At 35.7% G+C, this 24,592-nt stretch overlaps 5 protein-coding genes across 9 annotated transcripts; 1 reads left to right on the plus strand and 4 right to left on the minus strand.

The window, feature by feature from the left end:
- Positions 1 to 455: 455 nt before the first annotated feature.
- Positions 456 to 5,550, minus strand: ABCG28 (ABC transporter family protein). Of its 2 annotated transcripts, none has more exons than XM_089782889.1 (14): positions 5,288 to 5,550; positions 5,084 to 5,160; positions 4,470 to 4,745; positions 4,300 to 4,363; positions 4,067 to 4,213; positions 3,864 to 3,898; positions 3,660 to 3,733; positions 2,667 to 3,565; positions 2,187 to 2,483; positions 1,607 to 2,095; positions 1,355 to 1,503; positions 924 to 1,213; positions 701 to 834; positions 456 to 612 (listed from the first exon to the last, which is right to left on the minus strand). In XM_089782889.1, exons 1-14 carry the CDS (start codon positions 5,548 to 5,550, stop codon positions 456 to 458), a joined length of 3,351 nt encoding a protein of 1,116 aa, XP_089639015.1. The 2 variants fall into 2 exon arrangements, with proteins under 2 accessions (XP_089639015.1, XP_021278892.1); XM_021423217.1 differs by having other exon boundaries at positions 4,470 to 4,748.
- Positions 5,551 to 7,187: 1,637 nt separating this feature from the next.
- Positions 7,188 to 12,048, plus strand: LOC110412106 (OVARIAN TUMOR DOMAIN-containing deubiquitinating enzyme 12-like). 2 transcript variants are annotated; one of them, XM_021422555.2, is made up of 11 exons: positions 7,188 to 7,343; positions 7,716 to 8,155; positions 8,257 to 8,432; positions 8,525 to 8,598; positions 8,791 to 8,845; positions 9,508 to 9,582; positions 9,723 to 9,796; positions 9,881 to 9,929; positions 10,236 to 10,320; positions 10,685 to 10,741; positions 11,589 to 12,048. In XM_021422555.2, exons 2-11 carry the CDS (start codon positions 7,774 to 7,776, stop codon positions 11,675 to 11,677), a joined length of 1,116 nt encoding a protein of 371 aa, XP_021278230.1. In that variant the 5' UTR covers positions 7,188 to 7,343; positions 7,716 to 7,773; the 3' UTR covers positions 11,678 to 12,048. The 2 variants fall into 2 exon arrangements, with proteins under 2 accessions (XP_021278230.1, XP_021278232.1); XM_021422557.2 differs by having other exon boundaries at positions 7,729 to 8,155.
- Positions 12,049 to 13,062: 1,014 nt separating this feature from the next.
- On the minus strand, positions 13,063 to 13,662 carry LOC110412990 (uncharacterized). The gene has a single exon (XM_021423668.2). The coding sequence runs from the start codon at positions 13,660 to 13,662 to the stop codon at positions 13,063 to 13,065; it is 600 nt and encodes a 199-aa protein (XP_021279343.2).
- Positions 13,663 to 15,150: 1,488 nt separating this feature from the next.
- Positions 15,151 to 24,021, minus strand: SETH2 (UDP-Glycosyltransferase superfamily protein). Its single transcript, XM_021422351.2, has 10 exons — positions 23,966 to 24,021; positions 23,753 to 23,834; positions 19,244 to 19,377; positions 18,156 to 18,728; positions 17,131 to 17,285; positions 16,848 to 16,938; positions 16,587 to 16,703; positions 16,388 to 16,491; positions 15,755 to 15,845; positions 15,151 to 15,656 (listed from the first exon to the last, which is right to left on the minus strand). Exons 3-10 carry the CDS (start codon positions 19,358 to 19,360, stop codon positions 15,576 to 15,578), a joined length of 1,329 nt encoding a protein of 442 aa, XP_021278026.1. The 5' UTR covers positions 19,361 to 19,377; positions 23,753 to 23,834; positions 23,966 to 24,021; the 3' UTR covers positions 15,151 to 15,575.
- On the minus strand, positions 19,251 to 24,024 carry LOC110411970 (myb family transcription factor). Of its 3 annotated transcripts, none has more exons than XR_016350970.1 (4): positions 23,966 to 24,024; positions 23,753 to 23,834; positions 20,409 to 22,789; positions 19,251 to 19,377 (listed from the first exon to the last, which is right to left on the minus strand). XR_016350970.1 is itself a non-coding variant. In XM_021422349.2 (4 exons), the coding sequence occupies exon 4, from the start codon at positions 22,730 to 22,732 to the stop codon at positions 20,573 to 20,575; it is 2,160 nt and encodes a 719-aa protein (XP_021278024.1). In that variant the 5' UTR covers positions 22,733 to 22,789; positions 23,259 to 23,368; positions 23,753 to 23,834; positions 23,966 to 24,023; the 3' UTR covers positions 19,389 to 20,572. The 3 variants fall into 3 exon arrangements, 2 of the variants coding, with proteins under 2 accessions (XP_021278024.1, XP_021278025.1); XM_021422349.2 differs by lacking the exon at positions 19,251 to 19,377 and adding an exon at positions 23,259 to 23,368 and having other exon boundaries at positions 19,389 to 22,789; positions 23,966 to 24,023; XM_021422350.2 differs by lacking the exon at positions 19,251 to 19,377 and having other exon boundaries at positions 19,389 to 22,789.
- Between the last annotated feature and the right edge of the window lie 568 nt (positions 24,025 to 24,592).

Genomic DNA, 24,592 nt, shown 5'->3' on the forward strand with positions numbered 1-24,592 from the left:
CTTCCGTAACTCTATCAAAAATATTATTTAATTAAAATTATTAATTTAATAAGTATTAATTTATAAAGATTTTATTGTATTTTGATGAAAATATTATTTTATTATAAAGAAAGATATTTTCATCTAATCACCTATTATTTAGATTTTTCAATTACCATTTCTGAATTTCCTTAGAATAAAAAATCATTGAGAGTGGAAGAAAATAACAATAACAACAATATAAGTGTTGGGATATCTGCTTATTGTAGCAAAAGGTGCATGTGTTGGAAAATCTGTTGAGAAATCTGTTTTGGTTTTTATAATATTAATTCGGGTTTTTGTTATTTTTTATAATTTTATTTGTTGTGTGCATCCTCGATAGGATAATGATTATGTATTAATTATTAACACAAAATAAATTTTAAATTGATTGGGAAAAAAAAAAGCAATAAATAAGAAAGAAAGAAGGGTTGACTTTATTTCTTAGAGAAGGTTACCATACAAAAGAAAGCAACTGTACGGCTAAGTATGCCAGTTAGGACAAGGAAGATCAGAGACCGACCAAAATGGTTGAGATCATACCCATTTTGCAAAAGTGAACCACATCGGGTTATTAGCCACACTCCAGAATATCTGAAAGCAAACAGAAAGAATATGAACTATAATCATAAGCACTTCACATTGAAAACTGAGAGGGGGAGTACGGATATTCAATGCAAACCTTTTAGCATTTGATACTACAAAGGCTTCCAGAGCCCATTTGGTATAGCACAAGTCAGCTATAATATCAACAGCCTTGCTGTTATCACCATGAGTTGCTATCAGAGTCAAAACGACGGGAAGAAGCACTGACCACTGCATAAGGCAAAAGTAACATTTGAATCAAAGCTTCCTTTTTTTTTTTTTTAAAGTAATTTTTACGTATCAAGATTCACAGCTCTTACCAGTTGAGCTGGACCCGGTTGGAAAAGGATGGCCAATACATATGCTATGCCAGTTACACAGTATACCAGACACACTAAAACAAAGTAGTTGTCGGTGACGGATGATCTTGGATTGTTGAAGAAGTAGAACATAGAGAGATACACCAGGGGCTTGACGATTGTATTGAAATGGTCAATTGTATCTTTTGCGAGGAAGTAAGCCAGGCTGCTCATACCAGAAGAACGCTCTCTCCAGTAGTGTAGCTTGTCCAGAGAAAATGATCTCAAAGCAGCAATCTTGCATAGGAGAGCTGAAAGCAATCAGATTTAGGATTGGTGAGAGATGGATTAAGCCATTAATCTTGTAATCTTTTGATTGTCATCTGTTCACAGCTCCGAGGAACTGAATTGCATACGTATCCACGTCGTTAAAGGGATTTATTTAAACTTACAAACTGCAATAACTGTGTATGTATAACCCAATGCTCCAAATGTCTCATCGCTCACTTTAGCAAGTGTTCCTAAGCAAATCCCAGCAAGCAATAAAATTAGAAAATCTACAGCTTGTGTCCTGGCATCTCGTAACCTTTGCTTTCCAACCCTGCAAAGAAGAAAGACATAATGGATTATACTGATGGAGAGGAATAACAGATTGAAAGTGGAAGAAATATGGTGAACTAGAAGGAGTAATGCATGGTTGGTACCTTCCAAGGTAGTATCTGTACTGCTTGAATACACCAGGAGTTTCCCTTTGTGACAAGTCAATTGACTTTAGGATATTGTGCTGTAAGTTGTCCTTCTTAGTCTCAACAGAACATTTCACATCTTGCCAAAAGTCGTCAGCAAAAGACTGTGCATCTGATGTACCACCGTGTGAACTTCCTCCATGAGCTGAATTTTCACCAGATGCTGCCATTCCCTCGATACTCTTCAACATATCCATGGGAACAGGATAGCCATTATGAAGCATCCATCTCACTGGTAGTTGTTTTGTAGTCAAACCTGTGCTTGTGTTTAGCTTTACTATACCCTCCAAAATGTCAATGAAGTAATCTGGAGGATTGACACGTTCAGGGACAGTAATTCCAAGGCTAGCGAAATACTCTTCGACTTTCTTCACTGATCCATGATATACTGTAAGACCACCCTTTGCTAGAAGTATCAGATCATCAAACATCCTGAACAAGGTATAGCTGAAATGCAACAAAAAGAAAATTAGCTTCCATATGATTACTCTTTGGTAAAGCCAGCATATTTCATGAAATTCAATGATAATAAACTCACCTTGGCTGGTGAACGACCATACAAATGTTTACTCCTTCAAGAGCTTCACGTCGAAGAGCTCTAAGTAGTAATTGGGAAGATGAACTGTCCAAGCCAGATGTTGGTTCATCTAATATCAAAAGTGAAGGTTCCATTACCATTTCTAGCCCAACATTTACCCGTTTCCTTTGACCCCCAGAGATTCCCCTCTTCTCCACTGTCCCAACTAGAGAATCCCTCACGGCCTGCAACCCCAAGGACTCGATGACTCTTTCAACAACTAGAACCTTTTCTGGTTTCGGCAGGTCAGCAGCAAGTCTAAAATAATCAGGAATCCAGTTAGTGATAAGGCGAAATCAAGAGAGTGATTTTTAGTGTAGAAATGTCTTCTAATGTAGCAGTTGCAACTAAGAAAATCACACAAAAATAACTTGTAGACACCCTAAAGGAATAAAAAAAGAAAAGAAGTTGTCCCGCTTGTTGGAAATAAGAGTGGCATACCTACATCTAGCACTGAACCAGAGATTTTCCGCCACTGTCAAGTTTCCATGTACAATATCATCTTGTGGAACAAAACCTATTATTTTCTTATATGCTTGAATTGGCTCGTCCTTCCCATTTATAAGAACCGTACCAGTCATGATGCAACCCGGTGCTTTTCCAGTCAAAGCTGAAAGGAACGTTGTTTTTCCAGCCCCAGACGGACCCATAACAGCTGAAACTCGACCAGGCAATAATTTCCCAGTTACACTCCTCATTAGGTGTTTGTTTTTTCCTTTCAAAGTGATTGTTAAATCTTTGAAGGCAACCTCAATTGTAAGCCTCTTTGTGATTTCAATATCATTAGCCATTGAAATCACCCCGGAGAAAGTCAAGTTCTTGTTCTGCTCCTGGAGAGCTTTCTCCTTTTCAATTTGACCGTATGCATACCTGAACATTTGGCTCTGAGAATGCAACTGCTTCCCCCTTGGTGCATTTTTCTTTGCATGTTTATCTCCAATATCTATGTTAAATCCATCATGACTCTCAGGGTTGTCTTCTATTTCATGTAACATCTTTGTTAGGTTCCCTTTTTCCTTATTTTTTGATTGCTGAGATGCACCAAAAGGCATGGGGGGTAACGCAGCATCTGTTCCAGGTTTAGCTTGACTTACACCTCTAGTTAGGTCTGGTTGCTTTTGAGATTTTCTTTTGGAGAATGTACGTGATAACTGTGTTTGCAGCCCGATTGCATGCTTCCTAGCAATGTCTTTTGCTGATTTCCATTTTTCACGTGCTTGGGCAGTTTCTCTTACACTCTGAACTGCCTTCTCCCTGGACTGCTCTTTCCTCTTCTCTCGAGTTGCAAGAACTTGATCAGAACAATTGTATATAATGACAACTAGGAAACTTAATCCAGCCTACAATGGCAAATTCAAGAGTCAGCATTTGACTGTTGTGTCCTGATATAAAGACTAACATTGTTTACAATCAAAAGGTAAGCTGCTCACTCACAAAAAGCATGAGGCCATACGCAGTAATATTTTGATTTGATGACATTGGATTACAAGTTGCCAACCGGAAGCACTCTGCAAAGTTCAAATTGTAAAAGGTTATCTGGTCTGTGTCACACCATTAGGAAAGTAAAAAGAAAAATAGATAACCAATAGATAAACATCCAAGAAATGACAATGTAACATTGTTTGAGGAAAAACGTACTTTGTTGAGCTGTAGAACCTGTCCTGCAGTAATGTCTGAAACAAACGAAGACATAATGGTAATCAGAAGTATGAGACAGATGCATGCCATTAACGTTTAACAGCAATAAGAATCCAAAACATGCAAGGACAAAACTAATCATAAGCATGCAATTGGTATATGATAAGAGCTAGAAGTTCTAAGTTCTGGGATAATATCAATACCCCGAACTGCAAGGAAGTTTTTGGATGGTAGACGGACAGTACGATCCTGCTGAACAGAATACCTCACTACTACTGGTAATATCCGCCCAAACATCAGCTCCTCCACATGTATGGTTTGGCTTACCAGGAGGTAATTGATAACGGTATCTGCAAAGGAGTTCTGCTAATAATATTAGTGTATGCTAAAGCAGAGAAGATCAAATGAATGAATGTTATAACGAGAATGAACTTACGGGTCACATATGCCAGTAGTTTTATTGAGCTTTGCAGTTGGGCAGTAAGAACCCAATGGACAAGCTTCAGAAATGAATACAAAGGTGAGGTCAGGAATTTATAGATGACAGATAGAAAAAAAAAAAAAAGTTCTATTTCTGGTTTTCTCTCAGAGTCACTGGGTGCTTACGTATCATACAAGTAATTCCCCGAGGGCAAAAGAAGCCCTCACAACAAGGTAAGCAAGTCTGGACTCTAACAGGCATGTCCTTGGAATTTTTCAGATCAACTTTCTTATCTTTACCAGCACTGCATGCCCATCCTGGCTCGCATCCAGAAAGCCAAGATGATAAATTGCAGTTCTTGTTAGGCTTCAGAAAGGCCTTCTTTGCTTGACCTCCACTCTGATAGAAGCTGTTAAAGTAGAACTTGATTTCTGCAGCTGTGCACAGGCGTTGCAGCATGTCTCCTATTGAATCACCAATTATATAAGAGAAAATGTGCCAAAAAAATTATTCAATTTGCATAATCTTAATCTGATTTAGCTAAAATAGACACAATTTTACATTGTTCCTTATCTAGATTACGTAAAGTTTGATGCAACTTGGGTAGAACTTCATTCATATACTAAGCAGAATTGGTAAAAGGCAAGCCTAATTCCACTCTCCTCTCCCCTATCCCACCACCCCTAATCTTCCCATCACACGCACTTCACTGATCATTGTGTTGAATTAGAAGGAAAAAGGAAAAGGATTGTTTCTGCTTTAATATTGCAACAAAAGCTTCAAATGTACTGATTTGCACCTTTTGTTGTTTTGGCACAATTGGCCAAGAAATTCGTGTTTTTCGAGAAATTGAATGCGTCATTCCAATCTGCATCCCTGCAATAAAAAAGAATATGTAATGTGTTGATACAAGTTTGCAGCCATGAAAGAAAAACTGAGAAATGGGAGCATGCATGCATAACATGCGTAAATGGCATGAAGCAAAGGAAAAGAGCAGGCTTACACATCAGTAATGCAAAAAGCAAATTGTTTTTTGATATCATCCTTGAAGACATAGGAGATGTTAGAGAAGCGGCTGAAAGCAAGGTCCGAGAATAACTGAACCGCGGCCGGATTGTTGTTCAGATTCTGATTCTGATCATCGGTACTAATATCATCATCAAAATCATCATCCTCATAATCTTCACAAACACCATGAAGCAAAAAACTAAATATCAATGTCAAAACGTAAAGAATTTTATATGTATTGATCTTCTTTACAGACATTTCAATTACTTAAACTTAAAGTAAATTGAAAAAATGATTACGTAAGATGAAGAAGAATAAAAATATATTTGTACATAAGGTGAGAAACAAATTAAGAAGCTCGAAAGTAACAAAGATTTGATCGATGATAAATCGAGAGATGAAAAAAATGGAGAAAATTTTCCTTTGAATGAATGGGAATTTTTGTTTTAGGAGGTAAAGAAATGATGGCAGGGAGAAAAGAGGGGGGCGAAACAGTGGGGAGTTAGAGTTTAGACCGTTGAAACATGTGTGGAAAGGTGGCAAAGGATTGAATCTATGTCATGTCTTTTTTTATTGTGTTAATGGAAAAATTCAAAAAAATTATATATATATTATTTATAAGTGAAAATTGAAAAATTATATTTTTTATAATAATTAATATTAAAAGAATAAGATTTATATTTTTGGGTAGCTAGAATATAAATAGGAAGGGATGGGTTATGGCATGAAACGAGTACAAACGAAAGCATACTAATACTTTATGCAAAAAAATAAAAGAAGAAGCATATTAGTACTTTCCATTAGACTACAAATCAACAGATACAATGATTTTTTTTTTTTTTCCAAATCAACTTTTCACATGATCAATCTGCCACCACTGCAATGAGGCACATGGGCAGCCTGCCCACCTTATACAAATTTTATATTTTATTATTATTATTATTATTTTGTATGTTTAAACATGTATAGAAATAGTATCACTGTTTGCTTTGTACAATGGAATATAGAAAAAATAAAATAATTATTTTATAAAATTAGAATAAAATAAAATAATTATTATATAATTTGATTTTTAAAAAATAATTTTCATTTTAATGATTTTTTTCCATCTTTCTTTATTTTTTTTAATTAAAAGGAAGATTTTATTAACTTATAAGTGTCACTTTCCAAGTATCAAATAAATTTCAAAAGGGTCACAGAAAGGTCTAAGTGCAATAATTTGCTCAATTATCAATACCTTACAAAAATACTTACTTTCTAATAAATAGGGAAAAAGATGTAACACATAGTAAACCTAGTAAAAGAAAATAATTAAGTAATAATAGCACCAATAATTACTAATTTTCTTTTTAACCTAGCAATTTTCAATACTACCTTTTAACATTACACGAGAATCACATGAAATTAAATGAGTTTCGTGTCTTAAATATGTTATTACATTAAAATATGATAATTTTTTGTTTTTAGAGAATTAAATCAATTTGATTCTATAATATAGGTTTAATTTATTTAATTAATTATATTATTATGCCAATTTATATAATATAACTTGTTTTAATTCATTGATTAATCATATTGCCTGGTGTAATATGTATAATAAACATATTTATGTATATATTTATAGAATGTTAATCCATTTATATGTATATATAAATAGTTAATTTTGTAAAAAAATTTGAACAAAAAAAAAAAAGGGAAGGAGGAGATGGAGAAGATTTTGTAGCCGTCAATTAACGTTGACTGTTAGTCTGGTTCTCTAACTGTCTCTGTCAAATGACGGAAACAAAGAACTCAAACGCTCACTAAATTACGGAACCTCGTGACCTCCGTCAATTTCCCTCCTTTTTTTTTTTTTATTTTTATTTTTCATTTTCTTTCCCTTTCTAACTAAACATTTTCCCTTCAAGTAAAACTATTTTCCCACACTACACTCTCTTCATTTCTGCGGCGTCTAGACCCCGCATTTTCCTTCTCGATATTTATTGCTCTTATTATCTTCATGGATGATCATCTTTAGTTAATTGCCTTCTACTATTATTCAGCTTTTCAAGGTATACTGGATATCAGTCTCGATAATGTTATTTATTTTCTTTTGTGATGAATGAGTGTCTGCTTTTTCTTGTCTTTAAATTCTTAGTTAATGTTCTTTAATGTCATTGTCTAATCTGACACTTTGGGTTTACTAACTGAACTTTGTGCTGCTAACTCATTGTTTATTTTGATGCCATTGGGATTTTATTTGATTTTTTTTGGGGGGTAAAATCTTGCTGATCTATTTGACTTTTTGGCCGCAAAATCCATTCTTTGAAACTAAAAGTTGAAGAAAATAGAAATATTTAGGTATTATTGAATCTGGGTTTTGCATTTGTTGCTAAAGGACTAAACTTTGTTATCTTTTTTTTTTTAAAATTTTTGGGTCTAAGTTGTTCATTTCAGGAGGAAGCACATTTTGGGGCTAAGGGATTTATCTTCATTTGGAAAATGATTACGTATGAGCAAGAACATGATTTTGTTAAGTGGGGTTTGCAACTATTTAATAGTGATCCTTATGCTAATTATGGATATGGCGGTGAGCTAACTCAAGAAGATGGGGATTATTACCCTGGAAATTATTTCAAGGAGGAGTATGCTGAAGAATGTTGCAATGTAGAAAATGATGAGGCTATCGCGCATACTCTTCAACTTCAAGAACTGTCACAACTGCAAGTTGTGGGGTCTCCAAACCAAGGGGAGGAAGAAGAAGAAGAAGAAGAAGAAGAAGAAGAGGAGGAGGAGGAGGAGGAGGAGGAAGAAGCATTGCAATTGCAAGTGTCTGGTTATCCACAAGATTGTATTGATCAGTCTGTTGGGGACTTTGGTTCTGGTATAAGTGAAATTCTGAATTTCCAGTTCAATGTTTGGAGTTGCTGGTATGTCTTTAATGTGTTGCATTGCTGTGTCCATATTCTGTTTTGTGACTCATAGGCCAGGATTGCGGTCAGGAAGAGCAAGATGATACAGCACCTTCTAGTTCATGTTCTAGCCCCGAAGAAAAGTTGTTATGTGAGGAGGAGGATTGGTCATATATATTGGAGCTAACAGATGAGTATGCGCTTGATGGGGAAGTGGGGAAAAGGCTGAATCAGATGGTTCCTGTTCCTGTAAGTATGACTCTAAGCTTTAGATTCTTGATTATGACACTTCAAGTAGAGCTGTAGTTTATGCTTTCAGATTTGTCTCTGATTTTTTGTAGCATGTTCCAAAAATCAATGGTGAAATACCCTCAGTTGATCAAGCAACTTTAGATCATCAAAGGCTACTAGAAAGGTTTGCTTTCTTTGTTTCTCAGAACTGCGACTTCCTCTGTGAAGTCTTTATCTTCTTTTTGCCTTTTTCCTTTTGTCCAGAGGATTTTTTTCTCCAGGTATTTTTTGGTTGCTCTGTCACTTTTTTCATTTTTCCCCTTTGGGTGACCCTTTTTCTGAATATTTGATTCTGGAAATTCTTTTGCCATAACAGATTGCAGGTCTATAATTTGGTGGAGCTTAAAGTCGAAGGAGATGGCAACTGTCAGGTTAGCTTTTAAAGCTGAAAGCATAAAATCTAAAATGTTAACATGCAGTGATGTAGTGTAAATTTGTAATGTCTTAGATTATGGAAGCCTCTGATTGTATGAGATTGATGAGGTTTGCGGGAACTTGAATGTTCAGACAGAATAATGTATGTTTATCAAATTACATATAACAGATGATAAAGTATATGTTGTCCATTTTCTGTTTAATTATGTCTCAATTAGTTCATACTTTTTTTCCGGTATAATATAGTTCATTCTTTTTGTAAGTACACTGAGAGCTAGCATGGGTATAATTGTTCTTTCTTTCCCTATGTAAATGTTTTTGAGACATGTAGCATCAGTATAATTGAACTTGTGCTGTGTCTAACTTGTCATTACACATACTTAGGTTTCATTAATCCAAATAACGCATGGGTGTTTGTTTGATAACGGTTCCCTTTTAACATGAATTTCCTGAGTTACGAGTCCCATTGCTGGTGAAACTTTTGAATGTTGCTACTAACATTAAATCTCATTCCTGCCTTATGCTTTTAAGTCTTTATAAGTTTTCATTTTTTGCCCTGTGATGTACTTCCCAAGGGTCACGGAAGCTCCTATTTGTTACTGTAGTGCTTAATGCAAATTACATACCTGATTTCTCATTAATTTCATAATGTTGGCAGTTCCGTGCTCTATCTGATCAATTTTATCGAACTCCTGAGCATCATGAATTTGTGCGACAGCAAGTTGTAAATCAGGTTTGTCTTTCTCTTACGATTATAAAGTTTGGCTATTTTAAATGTTGAGTTTGTGTTGTAGTCTTTCATTGTATTACAGTGCATTGCACTTGAATTTTGATGTTTAACGATTCTTGTCTTGCAATATCTTGCACGATCAGCTTAAGTCTTATCCAGATATATATGAGGGGTATGTTCCCATGGCATATGGTGACTATCTGGAGAAGATGTCCAAGTATTTTTCTGATCCTATGACTTAATCATTCCTTCTTTTTGGATTATTCTTGACCTTGTTTCTTTATCATGTGGATGCTAATAGGAGTGGTGAATGGGGTGATCATGTCACTTTGCAGGCTGCTGCAGATACGGTATGCTCCAGATATTTTGATTTTCTTCTCTTGTTTGTGATAGATTGCAATTCCCCCCACCCTAAGTTTTGGTTAAATTGTTTAATTTGTCTAACCTGCATATCAATTTGGTGTTGTGAATTATCCATCTAGTTTGTTCTACAAAGTGCTATGAATTTGTAGTTACTTGAAAGATTAATCAATGCAATTTCTGTGTGCCCTGCTTTGAAGCGTACTATCTTTGTTTAAATAGGAAAAATCAGTATTCGTTATTGTGTAAATCATGCAAATATCAGCTGTCTAATGCATTGTAATGACTTGTTGCAGTATGGTGTTAAAATTTTTGTTATAACATCTTTCAAGGACACTTGTTACATTGAGATTCTTCCCAATGTTCAAAGGTCAAAACGAGGTACAATTACTATCGCTTTTGCTTCTATTAATTGCATTTATAGAATCTATGAATAGATATTTTTGCTGGATTGTCATCAGAATTGTGATTTGCAATTAGCATATTGAATGTCATTTTCCTCCTAGCATTTGGTCATCTCCTAATATATATCAGTAGTTAGAGGTGCCAGCTGTCATTGTGTGGTATAGTTTGACCCTTTAGGTTATGTTGGTTACTTGATTGGATGTCATCTCCTTTATAGATTTTTTATTCTTCCTTTTTCCTTAGCTGTTTTCTTGAGAAGAAAGATGCACTACAACTCAACCATTGTGATGCTCAGTGGAAAGTTTACATCAAAGTAATCAGTTTAATGTGTTCTCTGCAGTTATTTTTTTGAGCTTTTGGGCAGAGGTGCATTACAACTCAATATATCCATTTGGAGGTAAATATCTGTCATTGGAAATAACTTCTTCTGTATACATATTCAGCAGAGAATTAGAAGTGCACTGGTTTATCGTATTGAATGCAGCTGAGCCTGTGGTATAAATTCAAAGGCTGCTTCAGATATTGCTTAGATTGACCTTTTTTTCTTACCAGTAGCGGGTTTGAGTTGGCAAGTTTTTTTTCTGTGACTAGAATATTTTCAGTCAGTATCTGATGGAAAGAAACCCAATGTATGTCTTAAATGCCACCAAGGTTGGGAAATTACTAACTTGATAAGAGACATGGAATTGTACTCTGTATTCGCTATTTAGGCATCAGAGTTGCATGCTTTGAACCGTTTCTAGCTGAAGAGATTCCATATGGTAGTTTCGGAAATTGGATCACTCAAATAGAGTTTCCTGTCAGTGTTTCTTTTTATTGCACAATTTCTGTTGTACCTCAGACATACTGACAATAACTGTCAGTATATCAGGATAATTTATCAGACAATGTAGGATCTTTTAAGTCTGGTTTGAGGGGATGTTAGGTGCATAATATGATATGCTAGGTGGGTTTTAGGCTTTTAGCTAGCATTAGCTTCTTCTGTGGGTTTTTGTGCTTAACTTGCACAGTTTCAATGAGGATTTTAGTCAAGGCATGAAGGAGCATTTCAGGAATGGAAAGAGATGCCGAAGTAATCTGGAGATGTACGCAGGAGGAAGGATGGGGAGTGTTTGTCGGAGGCAATGAAGAAACGGGTCATCTTAACATTTTGTGAAACTGCAGATCAGTCATTTTTCAAATCTGTCTTTGTGTTGTTGCAAATTGATAATACTTGGTTTTTATATGTTGTGGTCTTTACTCAGACGTGCCTGCATTTGGGACTAAGAAGAAGAAAAGGTGGCGAATGCTTCGGAACAAGCAGCATTTGGAGTCACCAGATGAATATCAATGAACGTGCTAACAGCTTAAACTACCGGGTTTTTTACATCGCAGCTTGTTGCTTTTGCAAGAAGCTAGCTCATCTCTCGCGCCAGTTATTTTTCTACCATGTTAAATTCAGTGTTGATTTTAAGGGACAGACATCAAACCAAGGGCAGAGACATCATCTTGCTTCAATGCTCCACTTGATTGTAAATTTCCTTGGATCCAAATCTATCCTCATTTAATTTTTTTTCCAAATAAAAAAATTTCCCTAATGTAAGACTTGCAAGTTTGTTGTGCCAGGCAGTAGCCAGTAGCACCAGTGTCCTGTTATTTCTTTTGTTGTCGCCTTACATTCTGTCGTTGCTCATGGTTCGTAGTGCCAATGATGTTTTTCTGGTAGCATGCTCAGTGTCCCGGTTTTAAAAGAGAGTTGTGAATCCTACATTAATCTTTTTAGAGGGTAATGATCCTGTGACAAGTAGTAAAAATATTTTGATATTAATTTTTTAATATAATATGTATACATATATAAATAATAAAATATATTAATTACATATGAGTATTTGATTTATTGAGTGATGTATTCATTTTAAAATTTAAATTTTTTTTATTTAATATATATATATATATATATATATATATATATTAGTTTTATACCCTTGAGTTCAAATGAGTCGAACTTAAATGACCTGGACACTTGATTTTGGAGACCTGACCGGGTCAGGTTGGGACTGAACTTGTTGGTCTTTTTTCGGTATCCCTTGTTGCATTACGTATAAGGGCATTGGAACCTTAAAACAAATTGAGTTGGCCAATTTATGGTAAAATTAATGCTGGACTAATTTGAAACCAAAAGACCTTTGAGAATCATGACCAAATTGGAAAAACTCATCAGTAATGACAAGATGAGACTGATGGCCCTACTCAATTCATCGATGCTACTCTTTTGTTTAAAAACTTATAAGTTTTTTATACACGTAAGAACAATCCCACTGTTCATTTGAAGTTTACAAGATCGTGTTTAAATATTACATCTTACGAAAAATTTAAATTTGAATATTCACTAAAAAAATAAAATTACATTCTGTCAATATTTATTAGTAGAATGTCGATCGAATATAAATTACTCAACTCTTTCATTTTAGTAATATTTCTCTTTTCTTACTTATGGTGAAATATATATATATATAATTTTTTTTAAAAAATAAAACTTTGAAATCTTTGAGACATTTAAAACCAATTCTTTGAATTGCAACACATACACATAAAATCCGAGCAAATCTAGGTGGAGATATTCCCTAATCAAAAAAGGACAAGAAAAGAAGAGAGGAGGGAGGACATGTACTGTAATCAATGTATCTATTTATCCAAAGTGAACATGCAAACTCCTTTTGTCTCATTGTACTAATTCCCTCAATCTTTGCCTTCTGTGCCATGAGTTCCTGTCACCGATTGCAGCATTGCAATCTCATTGGCAGAGAATTCCAAATCAAAGTTTGTAACCAAATCAAACTCAAAAGGTGGCAAAGCAGGTTCAGCCCTCGACACCACAGACCTCTTTACCATATCCTGATTTTCAGAGACAACTTTCGGTTCACAAAAGGTCAAAGAAGGCGAGCAATCCGATGAAAACAAAAGCGGCCCAGAGGAGAATGGAGCCAAACCAGTAGTTGGGGTGGAAAGAGCTGGAGGAGTAGTGGAACCAGGCGAGGAGATTCCAGTGCCTGTCGCTGCAATGATCGATGGCTCAGCTTGGCGCAAGAGCCATGCTATGGTCTCGCCATCGGTTTTGTACCCAAGCTCTCGAGTGAGCTGGAAAATCCTAGCAGCACACACAGGCGGCAGCCTGATGCGCCTGTCTCTGCCATCAACCTTTGCATGGCGGTCCTTGGTGGTTTTGCTGGTCACAAGCTTGCTTTTCAAGCCACTCGGCTTCTTTTGAGAAAAGGGTCTCGGTTTTCTCGTGGAAGGGTTCGGCAGAGCCATCTCTAAACCTATGTTCTCCGAGGCCATCAGGATATCACACAGAGAAGAAAAATCCACTCTAAGATTCTCAGTGTTTATCAAAAAGAGAAGGAAAAGGCCTTCCAAGCACTGGAAACTTTCAACTGACAAATTTGTGTTTTGTCTCGTGTAAATTGTTGCGTTGGTTCTCTTACAGATGTGCACCAAAACCCTGAGTTTCTTCTTAGTAACGTGCCGGTGGTGATGTAAGCCCCAGCATCGTATATATATACATATATATATGGTTGGTGAAATGATGACAAGTAAACCAATCCAGGGTTAACATATATTCGAATGGAATGTGCTGTCTCTTTGACAATTATTTTCTTACTGTAAATGGATTATGGGGGGAGATGTGCCCATTGTTTGAGTTGTGTTTGAGCAGACTCTTGCTTGGTTTGCACCAGATATTCCTGTTAAACACATTTAAGACCATTGCTCAGCGAAGCATATGGATAATAAATGTTGCTTAGTTGTCATTCAAAAGAAAAAAAAAGAGCCTAATTTTGCAGCCCTTTTGAGGACTTGGGACATATACAAACTTGAGAGAGAGAGAGAGAGTTGTCTCTTTCCCCCCATTGGTTTAGAAATTGAAGAAAGTTTGGGATATTGATGGAGGGTTTTCACGTTTTCTGTTCGTTGTTTAATCATATCTATGTTAGAATAGACAGAATGTTGTTGCTGCTTTTATATATCTTTCAATTTGATTACCTTTCTTCGGATATAATAATATACATATAAATTCCATATGTAAAGAAACTTAAAAAAAGGAGCAAAGGGTTATCAAACAATTAAAATGGTTGAGTAGATTCTAAAGAAAATCAAGCAATCATGGAGGGAGCTCAAAAATTTCTTGAAGAATTAATCATGGTCATGGACCTGTTTTGATTGCATAGAGTAAACCCTCTTCCACTCTTAAGCTGTCTTTTCTTTCTCTTCTCTTCCCCATGCAAGACTCTTGTTCCATTCGTTTATGGAAGCCAGGCGGCAAAGATAAAGGCCTGCATGGGACTGTAGCAGCCAGGAGCTGCTCATTTGAGCCAAAGTACGTAGGCAACCATTTTGCTGAAGACAAAGACGAAACACAGAATTTCTTGGCGAAGAAGCAAAGATGGAAGTGAGGTGGAAGTCGGATGCAGCAACCGCCGGCTGCCATAGAAATGGCTGGTTCTAGCTGCAAACTACAGCCGGAGGGAGAAGCTCGTCAGCTAGGTGGAAGGATCGGCGAGCATTCCCGATTTACTCATTCATTGAAAGAGATTTTCGAGTAGAAGATTAAAAAATCGGTTACGAGATCAAGAAGATCAAGTGATATTTGGAAACATTGTGAAAGATCTATTTGATATAAAAGTAGAGTGATTTGGCAAGAAAAAAACCAATTTTTAAATCTGATTAACGAACAACCTGTAATCCAAAACGATTTTGTTAGGAGATTTTCAATCTTGTAATACATACATGTATATAAATACACAAGTAATGGGATGATTAAGCACGTAATTTAAGTCAGAAAAGATTCATCAAAGAATCACATGGATTGATAGCTAATAGGCAAAAATATCTTACAACTTGATTCTTTCGTTAATCATTCAATGCTAATAAGAAACTAATAATAGTACTTGGTAATTAACTTGAATGAAACAGAACCAGTTCCAGTCATGATCCTATGATGCTCGAAGAACCCCAAAACAAGCTCCTGAAGTTTTCGGTCCCCTTCGTGCAATGTCCTGCATGTACCAACTCCAGTTTACACCATTCAGCAATCCATGGAGTAATGGTCTATAACTTTTATTTACAGGGCATCCCAAAAATTAACTGCATTCAGAATGGAATAAGTGCCCGAAGCTTGAAGATTATCTATTGCAGGTTCAACATGTTAGCTGACTCTTCATACACCTGAAAGTTTGAAGGAAGTATTCAGATTTTCATCGAAATCCTTCAATGTTTTCTCCATCTTGATCCCGAGGTAGAAAGACATCAGGCACCTCCTCAATATCCTTTGCAGGCTGGTGCCATATGAAACAGTTGATAAGTAAAACAAGGAAATTGTGATAATTTATGGGACCCAAGAAGATGAAACTAGAGTACAAGAAAAACTACGAACCTGCCATAGCTCCAAAAGTCGCCATAGCAAAAAGTCGATTATCATAACCAAGCAAAAGAGCTTGCCTGCCCAAGCACCACATGAAAGATACCTAACAAACAATTAGTAACCTCATCAGCAACCCAGATATTAATCACAAAATATGCAAGATATTACATCCCACCCACCTAACGAAGAAGTTGCAACTTTTCTTATACAATTATTGTGCATTCACTAAACAATATGAGGTTGAATGCATTAACTGTCGATGATTGCCAGGTAGTGGAATCAAAGTTTTGGTTCAATTACATCCTACTCAAATTTTAATCTTCCTGCCTTCCAAATCAAACACATATCAGACACCTCAAACCAACATTAAAATCACTATGACTTTCTAATATACGAAAAAAGAAATTCCAAAAAGTTGAAAGTATCCATGTTCAACATAGGAATCCATCTGGCACCAGTTTCAATTCAAAAGTAATAGGCTAAGATTACATTAAACCAGATATTCCACCAAAAGCAGTCTCTTCAAAGTTTACATTGGAAAAATATGCAATTAAAAGTACTTGAAAAGCGTGAACCCATCATAGCACTATATTGGATTAAACATTTTTGAGAGCATCGTCCACTCAGAAAACTTTGAATGCATACCGTGAGAGACTTTCCAGGAGACTCTGATCAGAACATTTCAAAGCACGTTTATACACTATCTCTGTCCTTTTAGCAACATCATTCCAATTATAAAGCCTCTTCATCTGGCCAAAAAAGAAACGTGCAAAGAAAAATATATATTTGGCCACCTCACACAATTCAAATTACCATATACAGTAAGTCAATCAAAAAAACTTACACGATCATGCATAACTTGTGGATCAATCTTAGGAAGGATAGATATTGCCTTCTTAATTGCTTGAACCATGTCACTAGGGTCTGGTTCAGCAAGTACTATCATGTCATCGGGTAAAACCTAGAACAAATAAAAGAAAAATTATCAAGATAAAACTGCTAGAGGATAGGATCTCTAAAATAATTTTCAGTCCTCTAAGGTGAGAAAGTATAAACCAACAGGACATGACTTTAACCAGGTTAATGAGAATTTCACAAAACATGCCTCTGGGACTCCTCCAACACGTGTACTGACAGTTAATAATCCACAACTTGCAGCCTCCAATATGGCTATGCAAAAAGCTTCTGTTAAAGAACTGTTGAAAGGAAGAACAGGAATAACATAAAAAATCAGGCAAGTTGATCAGCAATTACACCTGACTGCTAAATACTCAAGGCACATCAACTTGTCTTCTATTTTCTTTTTTCCTCATTTCTTTCCTCTTCTTATTACATAAAGAATTAATCAACTAAAAGTGGGTGGTCTATAGGAACCAAACTCAATTTACCTGTTTAAGAATATGTGGCCAGAAATCAGTACAGACCGTACAGAAGCATGTGGTACAGCCCCCAACATCTCAACTCGATCTTGAAGAGAATGCTTTTCTCTCATCTCTTCCAACCTCACTCGTTTAGGTCCATCTCCTCCAACAATGAACCGAACCTTCACAGGTGTTTCCAAATGGGAGATTAAACTTAAAATAGCAGGGGAGACTACAAACGATAGCATGCTAATGTTGTACTTGGAACTAAACATCAAAATCTTCATCCAAATGAGGAACAATCACACTAATAGAAATATAACTACCCAAAGGTTAACTCAAAATAGAAACATATTGATGGATTCACCACTGAACATGTAGCAGAAATTCAGATGATTTAATGTATGAGTATGTGGGCGGTTGTGTGTGAGAGAGGAAAGAGAGCAGATGCAACATGCCAGTTGGCTAAACATGCCGATTTTTGGTCCTGTAACTGATAAAAGTAACATAAATATTAGAAAACAGTTAATGTTTTGATTCTAACATACTAACTCTGAAAACTAAACCAAAACATCGTGACTACTGAATTATTTTGGAAGGTGACAAGCAAAATCAATCATAACATGAAAAGATAATGACCATAAAAAAAATAAAAAAATGAAAAAGTGAGTATGACACAGTATTCTACACAAATAAAAAACAAACTATTGGCAGATACTGATGAAAAGACATATAAACAAAAACACACACCACACAAACAGATCTTCCAACGTAAATAGGAATTATGAGCTAAATCACCAACATATGTTAAGTGGGCATTTCTGCTCACTGTGAATTAGCAATAACAATAACCCCATTGTGAAAGATCTAACTAACGGGCATAGGTAATAAAAAGATCTAACCATCTCATACCTTGCCAGTAGCTGGTATGGAGCCACAGAGAAAAACTGAGTGAATTCCTTATTTCTAACTAATACCATGAAAAGTGAAAGTAACAGAACAAACCCCTAAATCCATATCTTTTCAGCAATACCATGGCATAAGCAACTCACATTAGGATACAAGCGGCAAACTTCTGGAATGACTTCCACAAGCAAATCTGCACCCTTTCGATAAACCAATCTACTTATCACAACAATAACAATTTCATTATGGCCAAGTCGCTCTTGAGCAGGCTTGAACATAGCCGTGTCCACAGCATTAGGAATCACAAAAACCTTTTCAGGTGGCAAACCTGATCGTAGCACTGTATTTTCCTTGCTCGTGTGAGAAACACATATGGCCCGGGTTACATCTGCTAAAGTAAACTGCAGAACCTTGTTCATGTGGATGCTTCCCACATCAGCAAAACCATACAAAGAATGATCAGTAAATACAACCTTGTATCCCATAGTGCGTGCATGCATCAAAGCCTCATGACATAGAGTCGAGAAGGCCTGATGACCATGCACAAGTGATATCTTTTCCCGAATAAGTATAGTCCTTATTACAGGTAATGTCCCGTAAAAAGTAGGTAATGTGTTCTGCATAAGAAATGGCCGCCAGGGTACATAATAAACCTTCAGACCACCTGTCATGTATCTCACTCCTGATCGATTTCCATAAGCATGGGTCATAACAACCACCTGAAATAATAGAGTAAATTTATTATTCAATCTAGGAAAAACAAAAGGACAGTGAAATTTGATGTGCCTATAAAGATTGAGGTAAAAAAAGAAAAAAAGGAAACATTTGGTTAGCAGGAAAGGAATGTTAAAAAGAGATGAAGGGAAGAAAAGGACCAAGGAATTTTAAAATATGTTGTCTGTTATTGACCAAAGAGAAAAATGAAAAACAAGATAATAATTTGAGTAAAAAGAATGGCACCGAAGAGGAGGGGGAAGACATTTAAAGAGAACCCTTCTAGAAACATCCAGGGAGAAATTAATAGTATTTTTCCAGCTAAGAAACGGCAGATCAAAAACCTTTCCCTTCTTTTTAAAGGAAAAAGATTCCCTCTTTAGGCAACAGCAGACCTAAAACCATTTCCTCTTTTTTCAGGGAACAAAAACATCATTCCACTTTTCCCATTTGTTTGCACCTGGCATACAGTGCTTACAAACAAGATTTAAAACCTAAATACTTCATAAAATTATCTAACCTTGTGACCAAGTTTTAGGAGGCATTGGGACAGATAATAAATGTGACTCTCAACACCACCAAAGTTGGGATAGAAAAAATCAGACACCATAAGAATGCTGTGCTTCAGGTCAGCCATGAAGGCAAATCAACCACCTGCAACAATAAAGTCATGAGAGAAACTAGAAGTAGATTGAAAGGAGTGCCAAAAATGAAGTAATCAAATCAACGATAAGCCGATCTTCCTCACCAGCAATGGCTGGAAATTATCCCTAGCATGCAGGGTCCCACATGTTTTGAATTGTACAGAGAGAATGCAACAGTCTAGGTTGGCTAGGGGGGATGGAAGCAAAAAAACTAACCCATCATTGGAATAAAAATAAACCCCATTCCAAATAGATGCAAATCAAAATACAGATTCATGCTAACAAATTAAAATATTGCACAAAAACAACAATAATAGTTTATGCAGCTATATTTGGGCATTCTGTCGTTTGTAAAGAGCATTGAACAATGGGCTTTGTTAGCAAATGCCCTAAGGGCACTCTTTAAGGTTAATTAAAATACCATTTATAATAACATTCTTGTATTAAATATAGTAGTTAACAGTTAATGTGATGGATTGCAATGCATTGGAAGAAAAAATTACCTAATATGGAAACCTTAAAGAGTGCCGTTAGGGCACTCACTAACAAAACCATTATGTTAAAGAAAACAAATAAAGAAAAAAGCAAAACCGAACAGTATCAGATAGTCTCCCTGACACCGAGGAAAATCCAGAACATAGAATTCAAATACATTTAGGACCAAAGGAAGTGAAAGCAGAAGCAAACAAATAGATTATATTTACAAATCTTTCACAAACTATTCTCAGATTAGTCTCCTGACACCAAGGAAAAACCAGAACACTAGAATTCAAATACATTCATATCGGGACCACAGGAAATGGAAGCAGAAGCAAACGAATAGATTACATTTATAAATCTTTTACTAACTCCAACTCAATTGAATTTCAAAAATTAAATCTTATAGAAAAGGAAGTTTATTGGCGATACAAAACTGAGCTAGAAACCTCTCACAACATAATAATTTAATACTCAAAGATTATCCAATAGCCTATGAGTGGTTTACTCAGAAACAAGTTAAGAGAGCTTAAAATCCATATTGCCAGGCTATTAAAACATTACCATTAGGACCATAAGGGGGAGATCTAAAAGTAAATCAAAAGGGTACACTAGAAAATTGCTCGAAAATTTTCTAGACAATCCAATCAGCTAACATAATGCATGCAGCTTCAAACTAAATCGGTAACCAAGATGCCATGGTTCTGCAGGTAACAAAAGAAACACAGCTATGGCAGATCAACAGGACATTTGCTATCATAGGCCTCTCTAGCATCAAGCATATCTGGCCGATATCGATTAGCAAGAACTTCAACTTGTTCAGCAAAAGACTTGACCCCATGTGGACCAACATGTTGAACCATTTGGTTCCACCGTTTTCGACATAAATCTCCAGACCTATGCTCAATAAGGTTCTCCCAGTCCACATCTTCCATGCAGCAAGCATCCAAGCTAGAAAGAGCATCTAGCATGCGATAGTCATCAGCATCAGCCCATATGCCTTCTGCTACCATAGGAGACGCTAAGCTGTAATACCATTTTTTGCAACAAAGTGCAAAACCTCTCGTTTCCATCTTGTCACTAATCGCACTCCAACAAATATTGTCTCGCAACATTCCATGCTTGGATTTCTTTTCCTCAAAAGCTTTCATAGATAAATCCAAGTTTACTAAGTCAAATAAATTCTGGTACTCCTCTTGAGACCAATTCCCTCTATTTGTATTGGTCAGTTTTATTCTACGCCAGGTATCTTTTACATGATGCCTATGCTTGCCAAGTGTGTCGGCCAACAATTTCCATCTTGGTCCATGTTTTTCAACAAACTTTTGGATGAATTCATACTCTTCAGGGGTCCATGGATGCTTCTCATCCCTTTCAAAAAGAACATGAGCTCGACGGTACACACTATCACATGGCCTCCAAGGAATGGCTGCTTGAATTTCCTTCCAACAGTTTCTGACTTTGGGGTAAGTTCTACAGTTCAGAACCATATCTAGACCTTCCTCACCTAAATTATTAGACTCAATGTAATTGGCAACAGCATCCATAACGATAGCATCTTCTTCTTTTGAGTAATGCTTACCATACACTAAGCCTTCTTTGCCATCCATGTTTGCATCAACTATACCATCCACACAAGGGAAAACCTCAACATGATCAGAGAAACTCACTTTCTTAGATATATCTTTAGGTGTAGCATCTTCAGATTGATTGGTAGTGTTGACACTTTTTCTGGTTCTTGCATCTCCTTCATGATGTTTACCCTCTATATCACTCTTCACTGATTTAGATTTCTTCTTCCTGCCTCTGTTACCATTTTCAGTATTATCAACACCACGTCCTAATTCTGTGCATTCTACCTCATTATCAGCTGGATCCTCTTTATCATTGCTGTCAACCTCACGATCTTTATATCCCTTAAAAGATTGATGCTCTTTACCATCTGAACCAGTTTTCAGAGATTTGGATTTCTTCTTCTTCTTCTTCTTGTCCCTATTGCCATCTTCATCATTATCAACAGCAATGCCTAACTTTCCGCATTCTGCTGCATTACAATTTAACTCACCATTGCTATAGAGAAACTCATGATTTTCAATCCCAGTGCTCATCTTCCTTGGTTTATCAACACCCAAACCATAATTAATGCTTTTCTTCTTTCTCTTCTTTCCCTTCCCAGAGTCCTCAACCATTTTAATGGCATTCCCGTCTTCTCGGTCTTTCTTCTTGTCAGTTTCATTTCCATCAGTTACACTGCTCATTACTGCAATATGACCATCAACATTACCAGTCACCTTCTCCAAGTTGTGCTTCTTCTTCTTTCGCTTCTCATATTCACCTTCTTTTCCATGCACCATCTTGTTAATGTCTTCAGTGCTGCAGCCTTTTAGCACCTCAACTGTCTCTTGCATTTTCCTATGTTCAAGGGTTTCAGTTGCAATAGTGACTGCATCAATCCCATCTCCAATCTTGTTCTTGTGTTTATCTTTTCTAACCCTTTTTGCTTCCAACTCAAAATTGTTCCCCAAATACATTGCCTTACTACTTTCATTTTTTATGTTCTCTTTTCCAGCTGTACAAATTTCCATTAAAGCCTCTTTAACATCACCAACTCCATCTTTACTTTTCTTATGCTTCTTTGGAGCCTTCTGAGATTCCTTTTTATCTTTGTCAAACTCTGATTTCCTCTTTTTCATCCGATCCTTCTTCTTTTCATAGTTATCCTCCTTCCTCTTATTCTTATCATGATCTCTATTGATTAATCTGGAAACATCATTCATATTCCCAGCTGACACATCCAAAAAATCACTTTCCTTATTAACAACATTGCCTTGTTCAACCTGGTTATTCTCCCTTTTATGCCCATCCTTTTCCCGCATCTTCTTACCCATGTTGTCAAAAGCTTCCCTTGAAAAATTTTCCTAGCTATCTCAAATCCTCATGCAAAGCTGAAAGCAAGACAACACACAAAAATAAGTCCAAAAGCGGTACTTCAGTAGCATCCCCTTCAAATAAATCCTAACTCATGTAGCTTATTTGATTCCAAAACTTGAAGCAAATCAATGTTTTTTCTTGGGCTACAAAAAATTTGTATTTATGACAACAATTTGGATCAAGAATAATAGTTGAAAAAAATTGTTCTCTGCTTCTATGTACAATAAATTTTATAGATATATTAATGCATAAGAGAACCAACTCCACTCTTACAATAATTCCAAAATATTATTAGGATATAAATAAATTACTAAGATGCAAAGATTTTAGGTGTTCAAGAAGTCACATTGTTTGATCCCCTCACACGTCAAATCACCGCTAAGCATGCTCTTACACATGCTGTAACAGAGATGACAAAGAAGTTGCTGAATTTTTAAACCAAGCAAATGAAAGAGAACATCAAAAGTTATGGGAAGAAGGTACCTTAAAATTCTAGGATAGTCTTTTCACTCTGTTATTGGAAAGACCGTATTGGCTCTGATGGGTCCCTTAGTGGCCCAGATTCTGTTAAAAGTATGAGACTCCCACTAAAACTGAGATGAAACTAATATCAGCTCACAAAGTAAAATCCAATTTAAGAATCCAAATCACTGTCTTCTTCTCCAAAATCAACTAAAACAGCTATGAGTCCAGCCACTATTCCGGCCTTTCCTCCTACACCTACTATCTAAAAAGGTACTACATAGTTATTCGTTCTATCACTTCTTCCTTACTATCCATAAAGGTTTTCACTACTCCAATCTAGATGCCGTTTACTACTAATTTTATTAGATTTCAGAAATATAATACAATTCACAAGAAATCAAAGCATTCATTCAAGATCATTCCAAAACAACAAACAAACAGCTCAAGAATTTCTTTGAAAATGATAATAAATTCGAATTTACGGATTTGATTGATCAAATTCCAGTTCTTACCGGTCAAAAACTCTCGATTGATCCGCAAAATCTTTGTTGCGATTCGGATTGTGGTTACTAAATTATACCACCTTAACGATCACTGCAAAATTTTGAATTCCAAAGTTCAAGCACTTTTTTCCATTTTTGCAAAGATTTTATTGCATCCAGAAATAATCAAAAATTGCAGAAAACTAAACGGTGAAAATGGCGGGAAAGGCAGAGTCTGCTGACCTAATAGAGTGAGCTCAGAGAGTGACGAAGATCGACAGCAATGGCGATAACAGGGGAATTTCAAGGGTTTCTGAATTGGAGGACGATTTGGGGAAAGAAAAGGTTAAAACGAGCTTTGGCCTTCAAGAGAGATATCTGTTGGGCTTTTGATCCTAATTCTTCTAATGGATTGGCCCATTTATGGTTGGCCTATGAGCCCTCATTTCTTTTGAAAAAAACAGTAGTAATAAACAGCTTATGACTAGTAATAATTTATTTTTATTATTATTGTTGTTATATGAAAAAAAAAATGTATAAATTTCATTAATCTCTGATAATTTTTTTTTTATTCTCTGATAAATTTAATAAGGTAAAATTTAATTTCTAACATATAATAAAATTATTAAAATTACATTCGGTCAGTTTAATTTGAATATTTTGAAAATAAAATTAATTAATTTTTTATAAATCGATCTAAATATAACTTAAAAATCGAATAATCAAACTGAATTATGTCAATTAGTTTTATTAATTATTATTATTATTTACTCTTTTTTTCAGTAATTTTAACAATATTTTTAATCATATTTTTTAAATAAATAAATAAAATTACTCATCTTCATATTTTAAGAAAAAAAATTCATCTTA

This window comes from Theobroma umbraticum, unplaced genomic scaffold (genome assembly GCF_002168275.2).
Source record: "Theobroma umbraticum cultivar Fairchild unplaced genomic scaffold, ASM216827v3 scaffold_95.0, whole genome shotgun sequence".
NCBI lineage: Eukaryota > Viridiplantae > Streptophyta > Magnoliopsida > Malvales > Malvaceae > Theobroma > Theobroma umbraticum.